General features: G+C 42.9%; 1 protein-coding gene across 2 annotated transcripts in view; it reads left to right on the top strand.

Annotated features, from left to right (window-relative positions):
- LOC143274963 (MORC family CW-type zinc finger protein 3-like) overlaps positions 1-18,528 on the top strand; it is a 48,016-nt gene that overhangs the window by 17,214 nt on the left and 12,274 nt on the right. For both annotated transcript variants that reach the window (XM_076578981.1, XM_076578980.1), the window contains exons 3-7: positions 937-1,069; positions 9,907-10,136; positions 12,528-12,690; positions 15,379-15,511; positions 17,998-18,126. In XM_076578981.1, the coding sequence (XP_076435096.1) occupies positions 937-1,069; positions 9,907-10,136; positions 12,528-12,690; positions 15,379-15,511; positions 17,998-18,126 (788 nt within the window). The remainder of the gene's footprint in view (positions 1-936; positions 1,070-9,906; positions 10,137-12,527; positions 12,691-15,378; positions 15,512-17,997; positions 18,127-18,528) is intronic.

The raw sequence follows: 18,528 nt of genomic DNA, 5'->3' as shown, positions 1-18,528 counted from the left end.
CCCACCGAACGCTGATATGGATCACATGATTTTTAAGGTGCGTATCTGATTTTCTATGCGCATATACACACGAAGGAGGTTCAGGAACTAGCATGTCTGCTGACGTGGGTGATTATTGAAAGAAAAAAAAAAAAAATTCTCCACCCATAACCCACCAGGCTCGATGAGGAACGAACTCAGGAAAGAAGCGAGAGAATCTAGCGCTCTAAACATTGGACCATCGCACCCGTCTGCCCTGAGCTTGCACCTCCTCCACATTACGACGTGGTGCCAGCAGAATCAAGGAGTCGTTATAGACTAGCCTGTTCTGCCTTCCCCCACTCCCCACCCCATTCCAATCCACTCTCCTCCTCCTCCTCCTCCTTTATATCATCCGCCTCCTTGTCCTTTACCTCCTCCTCCTCCTCCTCCTCCTTCTACTGCTACTAACGCTGCTACAACTCCTATTACTACTACCACAGCTGCTGTTGCTGCTACTGCTACTCCTGTCGCCACTATTATTACTGGTACTACTTCATAAGCTGCTGCTGGTGGTGCTACTATGACTACTACTGTTACTACGACAGCTGCTGTTGCTGCTGCTACTGCTGCTGCTGCTACTGCTGCTGCTGCTTCTGCTACCTCTGTTACTATACTATCGTTGCTGCTGCTACTACTACTATTTCTCCTGCTTATCCGACTGCTTCTACTTCTAATACTACCGCTTCTACTACTACTACTACTACTACTACTACCGCCGCTGCTCTTGCTGCTACTGTTACTTCTACTTGAATGAATCTTTTTTTTTTTCAAATTTCATTTTTAACATCAAAACATAAATATAAATACGACTGGAAAAAAGAAACCCCATTTCCTGATACTGAATATATATGTATATCATTTGATAACCCTTATATTTCGTATACTGCTACTTCTTCTACCACTTGTCTTACACAGACAATGCCTATGACCCGGACGTTTCGGCGGACGTGCTGAAGATTCAGAGAGACAAGAGGCACGGCAAGGACCTGCTGGTGTTCATTGACAATGGCTTTGGCATGGACTTGGATCACCTCATTAAAATGCTCAGGTAACTGTGATGACGGGGTAATGATATGATACGACGAACAGAGGGAAAAGGGGGTGGGATAGGGTAGGGGGTGGGGGGGGGGGGGGGCTCAAAATATATACTGTTCGGAGATACACGAATGTAACTGTATATGTAGGGCAGTCTTACATCCAGCTGCTTGCACAAAACACTGAAGAGAAATTAGTTTTACCCCAGACCTTGATGGGTTGTTTAAATTTTTTTTTTTTTTTTTTTTTTTTTTTTTTTTTGCAAGCATTCGTGTTGTTGTTGTTCTGTGTTAGTTTCTTATAAATTATTGACCATATTCAAAGGACACATTCCATTGAAATGGCACGTCTGCATTATCATGTAGTACTCTCTCCCTGTGTGTGTGTGTGTGTGTGTGTGTGTGTGTGTGTAATTACAAAACACTCAAGACTTAGTATCAACAAATTAACGAACAAAGAACATTCTAAATCGCAATTGAATACGAAAGACATCATATCCGAATATATATATATATATATATATATATATATATATATATATATGTTATAGTGTGTGGGCAGTGTCATCCCCACCACCCACACTCTGTCCCCCTTCCCTCCCCATCCCTTCACCCCCCCCCCCCCCAACTCTTTCTTATCTCCCTTCCTGCTCCTCCAAAGTCCAGTCTTTTAGAGACGTACACGAGATATAACAGGTCTGTGGTTAAGTGGACAGAGACCCATTGACCACACGCTTAATTTTAACTCTCTCCATACGAACGGCGAAAGAGACGACGTCAACAGCGTTTCACCCCAATTACCATCATCAAAATATTGCAAGCGGAAGGCTCTTATACTGAAGACGTGAATGTTGACAAAGAATACCACAATTCTGACGACGGAAGCTAAAGGTTGGGTCATTCAGACACCCACTGGACATCCGAGGGGTCTGTGTAGAGGAGAAGAGAGGACTGGCCGTACTGAGGGAGTTAATTAATGTAAGGTCACCGACGAGCGGGTGGGTGGTCAGGATAAGTCCCAAAGTCCGGGTTCGAATCCCAGCGGAGGTGGGTTTTTCGGCCCGTGGCCGGCTCCTACCCAGAGTTGAGTGTGCTGTGGGCTTAAATGGGGAGACTGGGACCACACAGTCGAGTGTCATCCACTTCAAGGATGCGTCTTTGGGTGTGTTGCTCTAATTACCTGACCAACACTGCAAGTGTCTGTATCTCTCGGGCCTGGTTAACGCCGGGATATCATTATGACAGGCAGCGTAGAGTACAGCCTTGTCACGCAGTCCCAAACCAAAATGGACCTCCATAGCAATATCGTCATCATCATCATCATCGTCATCCTCCTCCTCCTTCATCGTCATCAATATAAAAACAAAATAGTCTCAAAGTCTGTGGCCTTTCATGCCCTGCTCTCATGGTGACCTCAGTTTCGATGCCCCTCCACTTCCGTGCTTGGGGTGAGTCCTGTCAATGTCGTCAGTGTCGGCAGATTCATGGGGGGCTGTTGTTTGAGGGACGTGGTGGCGGTCTCCACTCTGGGAGAGACGCTCGCTCAGTCTGGCTCCGCGACTAAGCCATTATTGTCGTTAGTAGGGGGCTTAGTAGGTGGTGTCCTAAGTACGTTAAAACAGAACAGGCACCACTGAACACCACCGAAGTGACTCAGCAGCAGTGCAGGGTCTCCTCTGGTGTGTGGCCTCCAGGCGACCTAACATCGATGGTTCCCTGTGGACTGCCGACGCTGGAACTGCGACGGACGAACCCGGGTGTGGCCGTGTACGGGGGAATCTAAATGAGCGGCGTGGGAGTAATGCCACTGAAACGGTGCAGATGATGGGGCAGCAAAAAAAAAAAAAAAAAAAAAAAGTCCCAAAGTCTTCTCAGTGCAACAGGGGAGCTGTCAGGAATTCATCCTATCTTCACCGACACACCCACCTCAGTGGGAAAGAGCTTTGGCAAACTTTCTCTGACGACATGTTGCCGAACAAAGCATGGGCAAGGTTTTCAGCTCCCCCAAAAGCGGTCACAGTGACATTTTGATCAGCTGAGCATATTGGTGCAGGCTTTTCCGTCAGCTGTCACGTTAGTGTTTGAATAATGATTTCGAACAGCGCAGTCAGACTGATTGATATTGTTGTCCATGGCAGATACAAAAATGGTGAAAATGTCTGCAACAAAACCGTTCTTTTCACGATAAAATAGAATAAATCATACTGATCACGCTGATATAAACTTGACCGCTGTAGGTGGGTGGGAACATGATTAGATTTTGATTTTTAATAATTATTTCTCATACATTTGGTCATGAGAGAGCGCCTTACAAAGATCCGCAAGGCATGAGCAAGCCAGGGTTACGCAAGTGCGGTATGAGGGGTCGCCAGAGGAAAGCGTTTAGCGAGGTACAGTACTTGTGGCTGACAGCTACCGCGCTGATGCTGTCCTGTACCTCCGTTAGTAGGTCACTGCGGCAGATGACAGATACCGTACAGAAAATAAAAGAACTCTGGAGTCAAAAGGAAACAATTTTTTAAAATTTCATCTATACTAAATTGGTAGAAAACGCAAATTTGCTTTTATGAATGTTTTACAGTTTCTTACCAGTCCTGACATTTCATAAAGAATGAAATCGGTATTATACCGACTGCAAAGGTGAATTTACGAAGGCAGCACGGGATCATTTAGTTCGTAAGAACAATTATGTTGACATTTTACGCAATGCACAACTTGGAAATACTTCATGCTCTGCTTATTAACGTGTAGTATATGAATATCTCAATACCTGTTAACTAGGTTTGTTTCAATGAACATTGTCGGAGCACTGCCCAGACAATTAATTCAGAAAGCATGGAAGGCAGATGATGGCAAAATCGACCAACATCATATCTTGATGTAAAAAGAACGGTATAAAAAAAAAATTTCTTTGGAAATGAAGTGGTAAATTCAAATGTGACTCACGAACCCTGGCTCAGTAGACACGTCGGTTTTGCGTGGGAAAGAAATTGTATCTGGCTGGAGTATGAAGGTGGCAAAATGAAGTGCATCAGATAGTCATGAAGAGCAAAGACTGCCCGGAAAATGAAAATGGGTCAGTCTCCAGAACTTTGTTGGAAATGGGTGTCTCTCAGTCTGATTCAGTATAAATATCTGTTTACAATGATTATTCAAATGTTTCACATGTTATCAAGATTGCAATTCATTAGAGAAATGTCTGCAACAATTTTGTGAGAATATGGTTTGTTCTTGTGTCTTAAATGTGTTGAAAATTATTAAAAACATCCAAAATTTCGGCTCCATTTTGTGACATGGCAATGTGTCTAAACATGAAGTGGTCAGAAACAAATAAGTACAAACCTGATTAAAATCCAGTACATACAGACCTGATCTATATTCATTCGTTGTGATAATAAAACATTGATCATCAGTAAAAATGGTACATAAGTTTGAAATTTTTTCGCAAAAAACCCGCGTGACAGACGTAAACAACCCGTTCCTCTTGACGTATTTTTATTCATTCAAAGGCAAGCACATTCATGAATACACTACACGTTCTTTACTTGTAACAGGTGGTCAACACATCTATCTTCTGCAGCACATACACTCATTTTCTGGAGAAAAAAAAAGTCTATTCAACTATTTAAATGCAGTCGACATCGCATATTAATTTTCAGTTCCACTTTTCTGTGTTACTTCTGTGCATGTAAACGACCCAATAAAAATATACATGTAAACAAAAGTAGAACTGTTTCCACATAAATCATGCGGATTCATCGCGGGAAAGCGTAAATCGGTTTGATAAACACCCTTCAATTGTGTTTGTATTTGTATTTGTATTTCTTTTTATCACAACAGATTTCTCTGTGTGAAATTCGGGCTGCTCTCCCCAGGGAGAGCGCGTCGCTACACTACAGCGCCACCCTTTTTTTTTTTTTTTTTTTTTCCTGCATGCAGTTTTATTTGTTTTTCCTATCGCAGTGGATTTTTCTACAGAATTTTGCCAGGAACAACCCTTTTGTTGCCGTGGGTTCTTTTACGTGCGCTAAGTGCATGCTGCACACGGGACCTCGGTTTATCGTCTCATCCGAATGACTAGCGTCCAGACCACCACTCAAGGTCTAGTGGAGGGGGAGAAAATATCGGCGGCTGAACCGTGATTCGAACCAGCGCGCACAGATTCTCTCGCTTCCTAGGCGGACGCGTTACCTCTAGGCCATCACTCCACTGAGTGTGTTTGAACACAGATTCAGAGAATGTGTTGTTTCCGACAGCGTGTGAGATGTAGATATGTTACACGGAAATCTCCGATATGTTCATTCGCACCCCGTGGTTGCTATATTTAAATAAAAAAAAATAATAATAATAAAATAAAAACCTATGAAGTAATTTCGTCGTTGTTATGGTTTGTTTGTACATTTATCTCTGATTCGAATAAGTTTAGACACAACCACTGTTTCTGACACATGGCGAGATGCGGTAATATACGGAAGCTGGCGTAAGATTTCGAACCAAGTCAAACAACAAAGTTCAAAGTAGAAAATCACCCCCTTAAATACCTTGATTTTGGCGTTTGCTGTCTGGTGAGGTTTTATCACGAAATGATGTAGTTTATCAGTTCACAAGACAGACGAAGTGTGGAACGAAAAAATTTGTTGTATCCGAAACATGTCAGTCCCTACGCGCTTATTGTTTTGCAAAATTTGATTAGGACAGCTACATTTTACATCACACAAGTTCTGAAAAACCAAAGTATACATTGATTGTGAATGAATTTCTTAAAATTAATTAAGTTTGAAGCATTTCACGTCTAGTAGTGCTTGAGATGAAGTCAGGTGTCGCATTCGGACACGGAACACATGTTCTTTGGTTCTGCTTTACACAGATAATAAAATTCCTTATTTTTAGTTGTTGTTTGTTGTTGTTATTGTTGTTGTTTGGTTTTGTTTTTTCTCAAAGTCTTGCTTTTATTACATTTTGTTTTTCTGCAATCCTACATATTTGTTCACTGTGAGGATAACGCTAATCAGTTTTCTGTTGATTGACCGAATAGAAAGATACAAAGAATCCGGTGTTTTGATCACAATTCTTCAGATAAAGAGGAAAACTTTTGTCAAGTGATATAAATAATACAATTCCCATTTCATACTAAGATGAACGGTAGTACTTTAAACAGTTAAACACTGGGGAGAATTGATGTGAAAATGGAGTGCCTGCAGTGTTTCTGAAAAATAAAATCGTCCAGGGTGGGGGAGTTAGTTTAGGTATTTTGGGTTCTATGTTACATATGTCATAAGGTTTTAGGTAATCATGAATAAAATACATAATTTTGCACAGGTTTGTTTGAATGCATTGCATTGGTGAAGGATCGCATGATAGATTCATTACTATCATTATTATAAATCCAGTAATTCAAACATCTGCGTCGGGAAAGTTAGTTTAGGTAACTTGGATTCAATGTTACACGTGTTACAAGAATGTTTTACATAATCATTAATAAAATTTATGATCCATTGTTATCATTATGATTATTATTTATATCCCAGCTAAATCGACGTCTACTGCGCCAGGGTTCGTGAGTCACATTTGCAAATACCGGTTCATTTCCAAAGATAAATATGTATTTCATACCGTTCTTTTCACATCAAGACATGATGTTCAATTTTGCCATCATCTGCCCTCCATACTTTCCCAGTTTATTGTCTGGACAGAGCGCCAGTAATGTTCATTGAAACCGAACCGGGTTAACACATATTTAGATATTTATATTCTACACGTTAATAAGCGGAGCATGGAGTATATCCATTGCGTAAAATATCAACAAAATTGTACTTACGAACTAAATGATCCCGTGCTGCCTTCGTAAATTCACCTTTGCAGTCAGTATAATACCAGTTTCATTCTGTATGATATGTCATGAATGGTAGGAAACTGGAAAATATTCATAAAAGCGGATTTGAGTCTTCTACCACTTCAGTATAAAATACATGAAATTGAAAATGTTTCTTTCCTTTTGACCCCAAAGACCTCTGTTCCTAGCTTTCTGTTCAGAATAGTTGTCTGCAGCAGTGACCTGCTCACAGATCAGCATCAGCACGGCAGCAGTCAGTCACATGTACTGTACCACCTGAAAGCTTTCCACTGGCGACCCCTTATACTGCACTTGCTTGCCTGTGCTTGCCTTGCGACTCTTTGTAAGGCGCTCTCACACAGGCAGAAGTAATAAAAAAATATTTGATTCTGGACATTAAAATCAAAATCTACTTATGATCCCGCCCCCCTATAGAGGTCAACTTTATATCAGTGTGATTTATTCTATTTTATCGTAAAAAGAACGGTTTTGCTGCAGACATTTTGACCTAATGCAATTTTTTATGTAAATTCCCTGGCCTGTTTGAGGTTACACCGACACCTCCCCACCCTGCCTCCTTCCACATCCCCCCCCCCTCCCCACTCCCAAGTAGGCTGTCTTTGGTCAGGGACGCCGCGTCACCCGCCCCAGCTGTTGAAACACGTGCGGTTATGTGATGTCTGCCACAATCCCCGTGCTAGTGTCGGCATATGGGAACATCCCAGTAAGGCAGTCTGTCTTTCAAGTTGTACCCCTCACACCCCCTCCTTCCATCTCACTTCTCTTTGTGACGTAAACGGGTGAACTTGTCACAGAAGGTGTGCAGAAACAGGTTTTGAATAGTAGCAAATCAGATCAAACTGTTGCATTGGACGAATCAGGATGGTTCAGGAAATCTGTCAGTCATTCACGTAGCGTCACTAAGACAAGCAAAGATTGGTTATTTCAGTTCAACTAGTTGGGGGAGTGAGTGTTGTAGGTTGCATGAGTATGCACAGTATGTTGTGGGAAGGGAGAAAGCCAGTCAGAACAGCCAGTTCTTACTGTCACCCAGAAGAACTTACTGACACAGGCTGACTGACTGATCCGTGATGTGAAGTGCAAGGAAATCCTTGTTGGGCTGTGAGTACAGGACTTGAAATGGTTTTATGCTATGTTGATAACTTATTTGTGTTGGGAAACTGTTTTATGTCAGCAGACAGCCAGTTTAAGATGATCTTGTGGCTTGTGGAAAGAAAAGGGGTTAATGTGTGAAGTCTACCCACTAAGTGAGGGAAGTACTGGCCTATAGCTTTTTGTGTGCTGCTTGTAGGAAGTACTTGAAGTAGGCAGTGTGTGCTGCCTTAGTGAGTGTTGCTTAAAGTTGCTGTTACTAAGTAGAGTGAACTGCTGTGTGTGTGTGTGTGTGCTGATTCCCCATGTATATCGTAAAAGTAAACGCTCTATGAAAACCACTCCATGTGGCCCTGCTATTAGTGTGAGGAGAGAGTGAGTGTGTGTGTGTGCACCATCGGTTGATCCTATATCCCCCTGTTTGCTCCCCTCTCTCTTGGAATCGAACCACCATTTCAGTTTTTACACACACACACACACACACACACACACACACACACATACACACACACACACATACACATATATATATATATATATATATATATATATATATATATATAAAGATTACTTCTTAAATATAACCGAGAATCATTGTTAATAGATTGTACATTAAGAAACAAAACAAAAAAGCAAACAACAAAACCCAACGACTTACAACATTTCAACGATTTTTGCACACCTTAGTGTACTAATTCTAAATTGTCCATTCGTTTGCGTTTGTGTATGTGTATGGGAGGAGGAATTGTTGTTTAATGTCCCGTCACACATATCGGTGATTGAAGACATTTTGTTAAAGTATTTATGAATACATCTGAGTATTATCGGTTAGAAGGGGTGGGAGATGTGGATGAATGGAGGGTTGGGGGAAACTGGGCAAATGAGGGTAAAAATGTGGGTGAAATTTGGAAGAAAAACAAAACAAACAAAACAAACCCTCTAAATACAGTTACTGGAAATTACTTAAAGGACTTTGTAAAAGAGAAGTCGTTAAACTGACAAGCGAAACAACTGATAATGAATGCAAAAAGTCAAAAACATCAACGTTCTCAGTCACTTGTGAAGACACACTTTCTTGTACAAAAGGCTTCATCAAGCTACAGTGAAAAATTATATGCTCAATTGTCAGGTTACTAAAGCATATGCACTTGACATTAGAACAATACTTGGTCCGTAATAACGACCAAGCAGACAGGGCAGCAAAAAGGGGAGCAAAAAATCATATAGATAGTATAAAAGTATATTGCCCATTGTCATACAAGGAAATAAGTATAAAAGTATATTGCCCATTGTCATACAAGGAAATAAGCAATATACTAGAAAGAGACTTTTATAGGTGCTTGAATTCAAGTCTAAAACCTCGTCAGTGTGTATGGGATTGGGGAATATCTTACCAACGACTCTGTTGCTGTTTTCATCCTCTTTTTTGTCCTTGAGTCACCTTAAGTTATGTCAGCAGACATGCTAGTTCCTGAACCTCCTTCGTGTGTATATGCGCATAGAAAATCAGATACGCACCTTAAAAATCATGTGATCCATGTCAGCGTTCGGTGGGTTTTGGAAGCAAGACCAGCAGCACAACCCAACACGCTCAGTCAGGCCTTGAGTGCATGTGTACGTATCACGGTGCACTTCTACAAAACTTTTGCCAGAGAACAACACTTTTGTTGCCATGGGTTCTTTTCCAGTGCTGTAAGTGCGGAACCTCGGTTTATCATCTCATCCGAATGACTAGGCGCTCAGTTTGAATAGAGCCCTGACCCCTCGCGGAGAAGTAGTAGTAGCGGTAGTGGTGGTGGTAATTGCTATATTATCACCAGCAGTAGTCGCAGCAGCAGCAATAACAGCAACAACAGCAGAGCAGAACCAACACCATGATCATTATGTCACACTCTTTCATTCCAGCTTCGGTTTCTGCGAGAAAGACCAGCTAACCGGAGCCAGTCACCGCCCGATCGGCCAGTATGGGAACGGGTTCAAATCCGGCTCCATGCGTCTGGCCAAAGATGCGCTGGTCTTCACCGTCCACAAGGCCTCGGAGACAGCTTGCGTGGGGTTGCTGTCTCAAACGCTGTGCGAGGACAGGAAACTTGATTCCATCATGTTCCCCATGATGGAGTTCACCATGCCGGGCTATATCCTTTTTTTTTTGGAAAGTGAACAAGCAAACAAACCAATGAACACTAAACAGAAACAAACAAGATTCACACACACACACACACACACTCACACACACACACACACACACACACACACACACATACACACACACGCGCGTGCGCATACACACACACACACACACACACACACACACACACTATAATGATGGTGTCTCTCTCTCTCTCTCTCTCTCTCTCTCTCTCTCTCTCTCTCTCTCTCTCTGTCTTCTGTCCGAATGTTAACCTGTGTGTGTGTGTGTGTGTTCTTCATCATACATGTCCACCCACTCGAGGACTTTGTTCTTTGTTCCCTGCTTCTTTCTTCGCTCTAGTCTGTCCCCTTTTCTCTCTCTTCTTCTGTCTGTCTCTGTCTCTCTAACTCTGTCTGTCTCTGTCTCTCTAACTCTGTCTGTCTCACTCTTGTATCAGCGCCGTTCTCATTTGTATTAGTAGTGGTAGTGGTATAGAATTATTAGTATTTTTAGCGATTGGCATCCGTCAGTTTCCGGAGGTTATGGAGTTGCACAGGTGATTGACAAATCGTCTGGTGTGGCTGGACAAAGACTGGAGAGACATCCCTCGCTGTGCACACGTGAAGTCTAACGCTGGTCTGTCTGTCTGTCTGTCTGGCTGGCTGGCTGGTTGGCTGGCTGGCTGGCTTTGGGCCTTACTCCTGTCTGTCCATTTTCTTCGGAACGCCGGGCAAGTGGCTCTTCGAGCTTCGAAAGGCCTTTCTTCACTGACTTCCTCCAAGCAGATTGTGTTCATATGGGCCTGTGATGCCTTCGTCGCTCTCTCTGTCTCTCTGTCTCTGTCTCTCTCTCCCTCTCTCTCTCTCTCTCTCTCTTGCAGACGTCTTTATAGCGCTGTTCGGGTCTGCCTGTGAGTCGTTTTCCCTGTCCCAGTTCTCCTTGAAGGCAATCCTTGGGGATTCAACCATCGTCCATTCGCACCACGCTACCGAGTTTAGCGCATATGTCTCTGTTTCAACAGGGTGTACATGCTGAAGATTCCAACTCTCCCCGTGACGGCGTTGTTTGGAACTTAGTCCTGCCAGGTGATGTTCAGGGTACATTGAAAGGCATTGAGCCAGGACTCACTGCTCGTGAAATAAGCCCTGTGGACCTGAATCTGGTGTACTTCATCAGCTTTCTGTTTGTTCATGCTCTGTCAGTCTGCATATGGTAGTAACTACCTTGCAGATTCGCTTGTTTAGCTTGGTTTCAAGAGCGGGGTAATAGTCTGAGGTCCTTGAACTCAGGTACACAAAGTTATGGACAACATCCAGTTCATGGTCAGAGATTATGATGTTGGGTGGAGAGTGTACGCCCTGTCCCATGACCTTTTTTCAGGATGATAGTGAGTCTTTCGTCTCTAAGTAGCCTGGCTGAAGCGGCTCATGAGCTGTTGAAGGTCCTCAACTGAGTGGTCAGTGGCTGACGCGTCATGTGCAGAGGAAGTCTCGCAGGCATTTTAGCTGAACTTTGGACTTTGCTGTCAGTCTGGACACGTTGAGTAGCTTTCCATCTGATGTAGTCCGGAGATAGATGCGGTCTGTAGCAGATCCAAAGGCGTGCTTCAGTAAAATGGCAAAAGAAGGCCCCAGTCAAAGTGGGTGCAATGAGACTCCACTTGGGGTGTCGAGGGCGTCAGACATTGACCCGTCAAAGACCACAGTGCCCTTTGAATAATCATAGAAAGATGTAACGATGCTGAGGCCAAGAACGGAGGACGGAATCCGATCTTGAGGAAGAATCTTGAAGAGTCCGTCTATGCTTACCAGATCAAAGGCCATCATGAGATCTATGAAGGTTGTGAACAGCGGCCAGCTTTGTTCCCTGCATTTTTCCTGCATTTTTCTGAGGGAAAGATCATGCCGATGATGGACCGGCTTGCTGGGAAACCATACTGTGAATCTGAGTAGACTGTCTGGAAGTACATTAGTGCAGCTCGAGAAAAGAGCTTCCCGATGATACTCAATATCATCATTCTTCTTCTTCTTCTTCTTCCTCTTCTTCTTATCCTTCTTCTTCTTCGCAGCTGCAGCAGTAGTCGTCGAAGTGGCAATAGCGGCCATGAATATATGTTTGTATGATATATCCAGACTTGTCTACCGCAGTTTCAGAGCCAATAGTATGATAGTCGGTCGTGTCCGACTGTGACCATCAAAACAGCAGAGAAGGCAACTGCTCTAACGACTACATGGATTTTTATAAATAGTGGATAGTCTTGTCCAGGCTACATCCTCACTCCATCGGCCAGTAGGTCTTTAGGGCAGTTGATAGTGGGACATCCCTAAAGGCCAACTAGCACCCAGTCTGATATAAGCCGAGCACTGAGCCCAGATTTGGTACTTGACCAAGATACTGAAAAGAACTGGGAACGACGGTCTGGATATGGAAGCAGCTCTGGCAGCTATTCTGGACGTGACGCCCTACAGTAACGAAGGCGAGCTGAAGAAGGAATTAAGTGAACTGCGGAAACAAAAGAGACGGGGTGGAACAAAGATTGTTTTGTTCAACTTGAGAAGGTAGTTAACTTCCCCTCTCTCCACCTCTGTCTGTCTCTTCTCCGACTGTCCCTGTCTCTCAGTCCCCCCAACTCTGTGTCTTTCTCAGAGTGTGTTCATGTTTGTTTGTCTCTCTGTCTCTTTCTTTCGCTCTCTAATAATTGTATTGTTTTCATCATTGTTATTGACATTCTACAGTTCAGACAGTTTTCATTTTGCAGGGTATATTGATGTTTGTTGTTCGCTTGCATGCAGAGTTTCCTTTCAACTTCCAGCGATATTTTGAAGCGAGCTGTATAACACGCGCATCAGGTGAAACAAAGAACCGCTTATCAAAGGTTCATATTCCAAGCTGGAATTTCAGAACAATGATCCCCAGCTCTGGGACTCTTCAAAAGATCCTAGGCCATGTCCGGAAAATGGAGAAGAGACGAACCCTGGAAAACTCCCTCTGTAGTCAGGTTGAGATGGGGCCTCGAGCTGTCCGACGTCCATGCCTCCACTCCAGGAACGTATACAAAAGAGACCTCGCCTCTGCTGGCAGTGGGAAACGATCGCGAAAACTTTGATGTGAAGTCAACGTGCAGGAGCAAAAAACACACCTGGCCGAGGAGGTGGTTTGGGAAGGTTCCACTCCAAGATTGTACTGTTCAGGCATCGCAGGTGCTGTTAACAGGCACAGATTCACAATACTGAAATACCGAGGATGGCTGCTTCTTCTTCTTTTACCACTTCAACAACGACGACTACTACTGCCACTACAACTACTACTACTACTACTACTACTATTCTTATTGTTTGTTGTGGTGGTGATGATTTGGTGCTGCTTGTTTGATAATGTCAACATATTAACAACAATGTCAACAACAACAACAACCAGAAAACCAGCTGTGAGAGTCGTGGCCTTCGCTCTGTCTCGTTGGAGAACCCGATACTTGAACGAGTCTCATTTTGCTGACCTCGCATGTCCAACTCGGTGGAAATGGATCGGCGCCAACATGTCCATTTCCCTGCTGCTTTTCTCTCTCCACAAGCTGGGAGGTTCGCTTCTCTGCGGTTCGCTTAAATCCTTTCTTTGGTTCCCCTCTTTCAGAATTTGTCTTCAGCCAGCCAACGCGATCCTTGCCGATGCTTTCCCAGTTTGTCTGCATCAATGGTAGCAGTGGGCAAGTCTATTTTACATCCGTCTCTCCAACGGAGACTGTACTTCCGATTACACGATTAAAAAACCAACATTTTATACTGTTACGCTGTATAGGTCTTTTAGGATACTCATAAGTATCAATATCATCATCATCATCATCTCCAGACATGACATCGCCATCTGTAACGCCCGTGGGCTAGCGGACCTGACCGTCTTCAGCGCCTCAGGGTTTGGAACCATATCACATAATGATTTACACAGTTACCCTGAGGCAGTGCAGGTGGAAGGAGTTCGGCTTCTTCACTTCTCTGGAGCTGGTTTCCACGGAGATGGGAGGAAGGTGACAGAATGGTTAAGACGCACATCTGCCAACACAGAGAGTCCGTGAGGGTCTGGGTTCGAATCCTGCTTTTGCCTCATTTCCCAAGTTTGACTGGAAAATCAGACTGAGCGTTTAGTTATTCAGATGAGACGACAGGCTGAGGTCCCACGCACATGGCGCACTGAAAAACAACCCATGGCATAGAGAGTGTTGTCCTCTGTTAAATGTATTTGTATTTGTATTGTATTTGTATTTCTTTTTATCACAACAGATTTCTCTGTGTGAAATTCGGGCTGCTCTCCCCAGGGAGAGCGCGTCGCTACACTACAGCGCCACCCTTTTTTTTTCTTTTTTTTTTTCCTGCGTGCAGTTTTATTTGTTTTTCCTATCGCAGTGGATTTTTCTACAGAATTTTGCCAGGAACAACCCTTTTGTTGCCGTGGGTTCTTTTACGTGCGCTAAGTGCATGCTGCACATGGGACCTCGGTTTATCGTCTCATCCGAATGACTAGCGTCCAGACCACCACTCAAGGTCTAGTGGATGGGGAGAAAATATCGGCGGCTGTGCCGTGGTTCGAACCAGCGCGCTCAGATTCTCTCGCTTCCAAAGCGTACGCGTTACCTCTAGGCCATCACTCCACATAGGAAGAAATCCACTCAGATATGTACACAAATATATATGCATGCATTGAAGGCCTGACTAAGCGCGTTGGGTGATGCTGCTGTTCAGGCATCTGCGGAACAGATGTGGTGTAGCGTGTGTGGATTATCTCAACTCTGTGACGCCTCCTTGAGAACTTGAAACTGGTTTCCACGTTTCACTACCATTCAGTGGGGTGGGCGGGGGAGGAAGGGTTTTGTGGGCAGGGGTGGTGGTGAGGGAATATAAGTACGCATACTTGGCACGCCCTTGGTTTGGAGTTTTCTGTGGGGTTCTCATTGTTGAGCTTTCCCATGAAGGTGGGGGCCGTACCAATTCGAAAGACAGAAGGTGCTGAACATGATGGTGCTGTTGATGATAATGATGAAGATGAAAATAATATCGACATTATCATGCTTTTGCTGGCGGTGGTAATATGTCTTACAATTCTGCAAAACGTTATAGTGTTTTTTATTCAATTTATCTATTTGTTTACATATTTGTTTATTTGCTTATTTATTTGATTAAATAATCAATTTATTCATTTATTCATTCATTTTGCTGTTTCTGTATCTTTTTTGTTGTTGTTGTCTTTTGTCTCAGAAATGATCAAGGACTGTTTGAGTTAGATTTCGAATCGGACCCCACCGATATCAGAAACCCGGATGACGAAGGAAGTATGCTGGAATCTGGGCAGAGTTCATCCAAAGTGCACGGCTATCGCCAATCATTGCGAGTATGTTTCTGCTATATATTCATTTGATAAATTGTGAACTTCGTTGCATCAACTCTATCCGTCAGTACCTTTCTGCTGAAGCTACTAAAACTCTTATTTCTGCTTTTGTGCTGTGTCAAATTGACTACTGTAATTCTCTTCTCACTGGCTGTCCACATGATATTCTTCGAAAACCAAAACAATGCTGCCCGTCTGACTCTCAGAGTCCCACGTACTGATCACATTTCTCCTCACCTCCGAACTCTGTATTGGCTTCCCATTGAAGCGAGAATTAAATACAAAGTTGCGTGTCTCTGCTATTCTGTTTTCCACTCCGCAGGACCTACATATCTTTCTGACCTTATCAGTGTTTACACTCCCGCAAGAAATCTCCGCTCTTCCTCCGACTGTTACCTTTTGAAACTTCCTCGTGTCAATACAAGAACCTATGGTGAACGTTCTTTCTTCTTTGTTGCTCCTCACAACTGGAACAACCTTCCTCATCATATCCGTGAATTTGATTCTATTTCTGCGAAGGGGGGGGGGGAGGGAATTTATGAGAAAGAGTGGTCATGAATGTTTTATGTAACTTGTAATATTCTTCTTTCATGTAAAGCGACCTGAGCTCTTGGAGAGAAAGGGTGTTATATAAATGTACATTATTATTATTATTATTATAAATTCCATACTTTTCCGAAAAGCAAAATTCCAAGACCTTTCCATTAGAAAATTTCTGAGGCTTCTTTTACAGCGATGTTTCCATATTCTCTTTCAAGGAGACAAGGTGGCAGAACGGTTAACTCACTCAGTACGGCCAGCCCTCTCTTCTCCTCTACACAGACCCCTCGGATGTCCAGTGGGTGTCTGAATGACCCAACCTTTAGCTTCCGTCGTCAGAATTGTAGTATTCTTTGTCAACATTCACCTCTTCAGTATAAGAGCCTTCCACTTGCAATATTTTGATGATGGTAATTGGGCTGAAACGCTGTTAACGTCGTCTCTTTCGCCGTTCGTATGGAGAGAATTAAAGCGCTCATCTACCAATACAGAGAGTCCGTGAGGGTCTGGGTTCGAATCCCGCCCTCGCCCTTTCTCCCAAATTTGACGGGAAAATCAAACTGAGCATCTAGTCTTTCGGATGAGACCATAAACCGAGGTCCCATGTGCAGCACGCACTTTGCGCACTGAAAAAGATCCCATGGCAACGAAAGTGTTGTCCTCTGGCAAAATTCGGTGGAAGAAATCAACTTTGATTGGTGCACAAATATAATGCGTGCACTCAAGACCTGGCTAAGAACGTTGGGTTATGCTGCTGGTCAGGCAACTGCCTAGCAGATGCGGTGTAGCGTATATGGATTTGTCCGAGCGCACTGACTCCTCCTTGAGAAATTGAAATTGAAACTATGGACTCAGAAAAACAGAAAGCAGAGTGGAGAGAGACTTATATATATTTTGGTCTCTGCGTTTCTCTGTGCCTGTCTCTGTCTCATGTTACCATGTCATCTAGCTCTGTCTGTCTGTCTGGCTGGCTCTCTCTCTCTCTCTCTCTCTCACACACACTATAATGATGGTGTCTCTCTCTCTCTCTCTCTCTCTCTCTCTCTCTCTCTCTCTACCACCTAAGTACTATCGACAGCCATGTTTATTCAAACTGAGTTTATTATTGTCATCCACGAGACATGCTGATATATGGAATCTGGCACTGTTTTTACACCAGGCATTTAAATTTCGGGATATCGTGACATCTTAAGATGCTGTACTTCATTGCAGCGTTTATGTAATATGTGTACTTATTATGGTTGGTTATATATTTTCATTTTGCTTGTTATTACTTATATTGTCACTTACCCCTTCATAAGGGGCCTAGGCCTATTAATGAATAAATAATCTGAATCTGAATCTGAATCTCTCTCTCTCTCTCTCTCTCTCTCTCTCTCTCTCTCTCTCTCTTCTTGTCTTTCCGTTTCTTTACCTCTTTCCTCATGTTTTGTCTCTCGTAGCCTTGCAACTGACGTAAGTATGTGTCTGTATATTTGTCTGGATTTTGCTTATCAAGAGTTTGTCGGTCTGATAAGTATGCTTGTGTCTATTTCCATCTCTGTGTTTATCTCTCCATTTTTTTTTTTTTTTTTTTTAAATCCTCATGAATGTTGGCCTGTCTCTGTCTCTCTGTGTCCGTTTCGCTGTGACTTTTGTTCAGAGAGCGTGTCTGTATATCTATCTCTTTCGGACTTTGTGTCTCTTTCGGTCTCTGTCTTTCTCTCTTTCTGGGTTTTTTTTTAATGTGCCTCTAGATCTCTTGTCTTTTTTCCCTAATCTTCCCTGTTTCTCTCATTGTTTGGTCATTATGGTTCAGTGCCTCAGAAAAATGTTTCTGTGTGTGTGTGCGTGTGTGTTAGCAGTTGCCTTCAGCTTTACATCTTTAAACCTTAAGTGATATCAGACCAAAAAAGGGGGTAGGACAGAATGGAGTGTGTCTATTTTTTTTTGTACTGTTTATATTACAGAGATATTGCACAATCCTGTATCGGGACGCCAAACTGGAAATACATATCAATGGCGAACCGGTGCAGAGGTTCTATTTCCCGAATGACCTCAAAGATCAGAAGGAGTTCATCTACAGTCCACGAAACAAGGTAATACCAGCCACAGATATCCACCATTAATAAATGGAGATAACGATAACGATGTTTTGTTTTATTCAAGAATAAAACATCGTTATTTTTATCGTTAATAAATGGAGAAAGAAAGAGAGAGAGTATTTGACACGTTATTGACAATAGCTTCTTTTAGCTGTTTTGCCGAGTTTTGTGCAGTTATTCTACTTTATTAAAAATAAAAAATTTAAGCAGAGAAAAACATCTTAAATAACACTGAAGAACAAACTACACCACACGTTGCCTCTGAAGTCGCAAAAAGGGACGTAAATTTACATGCCATTTGTTTCAAAGACAAGGTTAGTTGTTGTTAAAGATCGATTTTTGCAAGATTGGTATGAACATGTAGACAATGATGCTTTGCATATTAATTACAGTATG

This window comes from Babylonia areolata, chromosome 29 (genome assembly GCF_041734735.1).
Source record: "Babylonia areolata isolate BAREFJ2019XMU chromosome 29, ASM4173473v1, whole genome shotgun sequence".
In the NCBI taxonomy this organism is placed as follows: domain Eukaryota; kingdom Metazoa; phylum Mollusca; class Gastropoda; order Neogastropoda; family Buccinidae; genus Babylonia; species Babylonia areolata.
Note: the sequence above shows the minus strand (reverse complement) of the source record. Positions and strands in the feature narration are given on the sequence as shown.